At 59.7% G+C, this 5,317-nt stretch overlaps 1 protein-coding gene across 1 annotated transcript; it reads left to right on the top strand.

Annotated features, from left to right (window-relative positions):
- Nucleotides 1-270: 270 nt before the first annotated feature.
- On the top strand, nt 271-2,409 carry SOCS3 (suppressor of cytokine signaling 3). The gene has a single exon (XM_045299820.1). The coding sequence runs from the start codon at nt 275-277 to the stop codon at nt 968-970; it is 696 nt and encodes a 231-aa protein (XP_045155755.1). The 5' UTR covers nt 271-274; the 3' UTR covers nt 971-2,409.
- Nucleotides 2,410-5,317: the final 2,908 nt, after the last annotated feature.

Genomic DNA, 5,317 nt, shown 5'->3' with positions numbered 1-5,317 from the left:
GTCCCAGGGCCCTTACTCCCGCACCCCACGCCGGCGGCGCTCCGGGCTGCCCAACTTCCGCGCCCAAGTTTCCCAGTGGGCGCTCTGCGGTGCGCACGGAGGAAGGGGAGGCGCGGGACGCCCGGCGGGCGGGCAGCGCTCCAAGAGGGTTCGGACACTCACGGCGCTCGCTTGCTTCCCGCAGCCCCCGGTGATGCGGTAGCGGCCGCTGTGCGGAGGCCGCCAGCAGCTGCAGCAGCCGCCGCCGCTCAGACCCACGCTGGCTCCGTGCGCCATGGTCACCCACAGCAAGTTTCCCGCCGCCGGGATGAGCCGCCCACTGGACACCAGCCTGCGCCTCAAGACCTTCAGCTCCAAGAGCGAGTACCAGCTGGTGGTGAACGCAGTGCGCAAGCTGCAGGCGAGCGGCTTCTACTGGAGCGCCGTGACCGGCGGCGAGGCGAACCTGCTGCTGAGCGCCGAGCCCGCCGGCACCTTCCTCATCCGCGACAGCTCCGATCAGCGCCACTTCTTCACGCTCAGCGTCAAGACCCAGTCGGGGACCAAGAACCTGCGCATCCAGTGCGAAGGGGGCAGCTTCTCGCTGCAGAGCGACCCCCGGAGCACGCAGCCCGTGCCCCGCTTCGACTGCGTGCTCAAACTGGTGCACCACTACATGCCGCCCCCGGGAGCCGCCTCGGCGGCGCCCTCCCCGCCGCCCGAGCCTGCCTCGCCCTCCGCCGAGGTGCCCGAGCAGCCGCAGCCTCCGGCGCAGCCGCCCCCGGGGGGCGCCCCGAGGCGAGCCTATTACATCTACTCGGGTGGGGAGAAGATTCCTCTGGTGCTCAGCCGGCCCTTGTCCTCCAACGTGGCTACCCTCCAGCATCTCTGTCGGAAGACTGTCAACGGCCATCTGGACTCCTATGAGAAGGTCACCCAGCTGCCTGGACCCATACGGGAGTTCCTGGACCAGTATGACGCCCCCCTTTAAAGACTACGGACAGGGTCGCGAGGGGGGCCTGGCGTCCCCCGGTTCGGGCACGTGACACAAGCACAAGCATCTAGCCAGGAGGGGCCCCAGGCTCTTGGAGATGCGGGTGGACAGGCCCCTCCCTCGCCCCGCCCCGCCCCTGCCTGGGGCTGCGGGACAGGGACTGGGACTGTCGGAAGCCAAGGGGCAGCGCCACCTGCGCTCCCCTCCCCCTTCCAGCTTTTCCGGAGGAGCCGGCTGGCCTGTGGGACAATAGCTGCGACAAGTGGATTCTCCTTTCTGACTTCCTCTACACCCCCTCGGGTTCTGACTCCACTCGGGAGCTGAACTGAGAAGGGCCGAGAAGCCTCAAATTCCCAGAGGAACTTGTTAGCCTTTGGTTTGGTTGAACCCGGAGCAGGTTGTGGAACCTGGGGAAGGATGCAAGAGAGGGAGCCCGGGGGTTCCCTGGGACTTCCGGCTGGCCAAGGAAATGGGGTCTCTCTGCAGAATGCAGGTGAGAAGGGGAGGTGCTTCTCCCTGGCTCCAGGGGGGAGCAGAGCAGCGCAGATCTCTTTGGTGCCGCGTTCCCGCTCCTCAGGCCGGTCACAGGAACCCATCCTGGGAGGAGAGCCCCAAGACCCTCCCCCATTTAAGGGTGAAGTGGCACGGCCTGAGGCTGGCCCTTTCCCAGCCAGGCTGCAAAGGGAGCCGGGAGAGACAGAAAGGGGAGGTGGGGGGGCACTTTCCGCTTGGTCTGACTAGGAGATTCGCCTTAAATGCTCCCTGTCCCATGGATAGGGATGGCACCTGGAAGCCACTGCTCCGGGCCAGGGGAGCAGGGGGTGGTCCGCTCCCAAGCACCCCCTGTGGGAAGTGGGTGGAGGGTGGAATCCGCACCCTCCTCTGGTGGTCCACTCAGTCACCAGGTGTCCCCCCAGGCCCTGCATAGCCTCTCCTCCAGGGAGAGGCGGGCAGGAAGTCTGCCCTGGCGCCTGCCTTCCCCGTGGCCCCCTCCCTCTGCAATAGCACTGATCAATGAAATCTGCAGGAATGTATCCACCGCGGAATCACCTGGAACTGGGGCTGTGGTGGGGGCAGAGAAGCAAGAAACATCTACACACAAAGTGTGTGTCCGCTGTTGAGGCTGGGTGGAGAACAGCTGTGTGTTGGGGTGGTTACATTGTTTTGGCTTTTTTTTTGTTTTGTTTTTGGTATTGTTATTTTGTGTGTATTTTTGTTTTGGGTTTGTTTTTTTCAATAATGTTTACAATCTGCCTCAATCACTCTGTCTTTTATAAAGATCCCACCTCTAGCCCTCGCCTCCCTACCCCTTCACCCCCCGGCCTTCCAGGCTGTTCGGAGATGCTTGAACTCAACAAAATACCGATCCAAGTCAAACTTTGCACATATTTATATTTATATTCAGAAAAGAAACATTTCAGTAATTTATAATAAAAGAGCACTATTTTTTAATGAAAACCAGAACGTGTACTTTCCTTGCCCTTCCTCTCCACCCCTTCTCTGCTTCACTTTGGCTGCCCACCTAAAAGAGCCCCTGCGGGGAGCCCTAGAGTTGGGGGCTAGGCAAGTCCAAGAACCCCAAGGCCTGCTCACGCCCCTTCGGCCTCCCGTGTGTGTCTTGGGTGAGTTCAGGCAGCCAGCCACTTTGACTGTGGGCAGTGAGAAGGGTAATTCCTGCTGTTCCCAGAGTAGACATCCAAGGGAGGGTTTGCTGGGAGCCCTCAGGGAGCCTGGGGCTGTGTGGTCAGTGCTTTTACAAGCTCCAAGCTCTTAGGTGGTCTGACTCGCCTGCAGCCAGGGAGGTGTTCCCAGAAAGCCCAGGCACTGGGCCCCGGTGGTGACCCAGGACACCTCTGCACATGGGGTTCCTGACAGGTGGGGGAGGGCCTATCCAGCTGCAGAGCCTCACCCCACACCTCCACATTCCTCCATTGCAACCCTCCTTTCACCTCTCTTCCTCATAAGCACCCTTCACCCTTCGGTTCTATTTTTAGGCAGCCTCCCCCCCACCTTAAGGCACTTTGGGCTCCCTGCTCCAACCCTGCCGCTCCCCCTTCCCCTACCAGCACAGGTGCTAGCCATCAAGTTTCATAAGATTTCTGACCCAGGAGCTGTGGGTTCCAGGGGACCAGGGACTTGGACTGGCCACTTCTAGTGTCTAGAATGGGGCTCAGTAAATATTTGCCAACCGAATGGACGCAGCCACGGTGCTGGGAGGTCAAGTACGTCTTGGGAAAGTGGGACTGCCATCCAACCCCCCACCCAAAACCGATTCAATCCATGCCAACTCACAGAAAGCAGGAGCATTTTGTTGCTCAAATCCATGGACATTCTGTCTAGGCCCAAGGTCACCCATGATGAGCCCCCTCTGCCAAGCCAATGGGGCAGAACCCCACCTCACCCCTGTGGGTTCCAGCATTAACCAAAAAATAAACCACGAGAAAGCCCACCAAACCCACCTCCCTGGAGTCCATCCCCACTCAGAGTGACCCTATAGGGCAATGGTTAATGCCGCGACCCTTTCATACAGTTCCTCATGTGTGGTGACCCCCGACCATAACATTATTTTCGTTGCTACTTCATAGCTAATTCTGCTACTGTTATGAATCAGGCGACCCCTGTGAAAGAGTCGTTTGACCCCTAAAGGGGTCATGACCCACAGGATGAGAACCGCTGCAATAGGGTTTCCCAGGCTGTGAGCTTTTCGGGAGCAGACAACCTCTGCTTTCCCCCTCAGCACGTACTGGGTCTTGTGGTTAGCGGTCGGAATGCTAGGGGACACAACACCGGACTCCTTCCCAAACTCACTGCCATCAGCTCCATGCCGACTCTGAGCGACCCTGTAAGACAGGGTAGTAGAACTGCCCCTGTGAGTTTTCAAGACCTGTTTACAGGCCTAGAAAGTCCTGTCTCCCCAAGAGCGGCTGGTGGCTTAGAACTTGTGGATCATAGCCCTATGTGTAACCATTGTGCCCCCAGGGTGAGCGGTGTACTACAAAAAGGATCCCTCTGGGGCTTCCCTTCTGAACCTGCTCTTCCCCAGACACCCCCACCCCCACCCCCCAGCCAGCAGCAGGGAAATGAGGACCATCTCCAAGTAGGGTCTTTGCCCCATCTCCTCCCCCAGCCTACAGCAAAAGCCAGAGCCCTTTTCCGGATACCCAGCAAGCTGCTCCAGGAATCAGTGTCCAAGAGGCAACTCAGAGTAAATAAACAAAGTCATTTCTCTTTCCCGTTTCCTGAACCTTGGGGGAGATGTCCGGAAGTGTCCACAAGGGACCAGGCTTGAAACCCCACTGAGTCTGCACCCAACCCGTGGGCCCTAAGACCTTGGATTCAGACGGTCATCTTCCCAGAGCATGCCTGGCTTCCCCCTTGGAGGATGAACTCCTGGGGAATCCCTGGGCCTGCAGGTGGGTCCTCCACCTGCCTTCCTCATCAGAGATTCCATGCCACAAGCTGGAGGGGTGCCAGCATGCCTGCACCATCACCAACACCATCACCATCACCGTCCTTGGGACCCACAGTTGGGTGTTCAGCTTTCATAGGAAAAGGGCCTGGCCTCCCCTGGCCTAAGAAGGGACAGCTCTCCTTGCTCCCTGGACGATGAACTTAGTTTTGGAGAGACAAGAAGGCAGAAAGCCTGGTTCTTTCTGCCCTGCCTGTCTGAACCTCCTTCCCCACCACCAGGCAGCACCTGGACCAAGCCCCAGGTCGGCCTGGCCCCCTGTTCACTAACACCTGCGTGGGACTCTACCCTCCCCCCTCCACTGATCAGTACTCCTTTTTCTCATTCCCACGCCCACCCCCCAGTCCTTCCCTGGTGTTCAATTTTAGAACGAACAACACAGTGGAGGGCTGGCCAAAGGTGGGGTCACTCTGGTCCTGAGATTTGAGACGTTTTCTACAGAACAGGACAAATCTCTGTGCCCAATCTGAGCGGGTATAAGATCAGAGCCAGGGGTCTCGCCACCAGAACGTGGGAGGCTGCTGCTTCCAGCCCCAGCCCAGGTGCCCAGCTTCAAGCCACTTGTCCTGTTTCATGTCTGCGTCTGGCGAGTGGGGCATCAGAGGGGCCAGGCAGGAGAACGGTCGCCCATGGGGAGCTGGTGTACATAAGTCGAGGTCTGAGCCATGAGGGCCGGTGGAGGAGTTGGGGAGGTCTGAGCCATGAGGGCCGGTGGAGGAGTTGGGGAGGTCTCGGCCAGGTCCCCAGTCTTTGCAAGGGGAGGGAGAGGCGGGCGAGGTGTCTGAAGTCAGCATGCAGGGTGGGGCGGGGAGAGCGAGCACACGGTGGGGCGCAGGGTCCCGGTCGCAGGATGGGGCGCTGGGGCGCAGGGGCGC

The sequence above is a fragment of the Echinops telfairi genome, unplaced genomic scaffold (assembly GCF_000313985.2).
Source record: "Echinops telfairi isolate 266 unplaced genomic scaffold, ASM31398v2 ScPeMD7_7458;HRSCAF=8496, whole genome shotgun sequence".
Lineage (NCBI taxonomy): Eukaryota > Metazoa > Chordata > Mammalia > Afrosoricida > Tenrecidae > Echinops > Echinops telfairi.
This window is presented reverse-complemented; position numbering and strand designations above follow the sequence as displayed.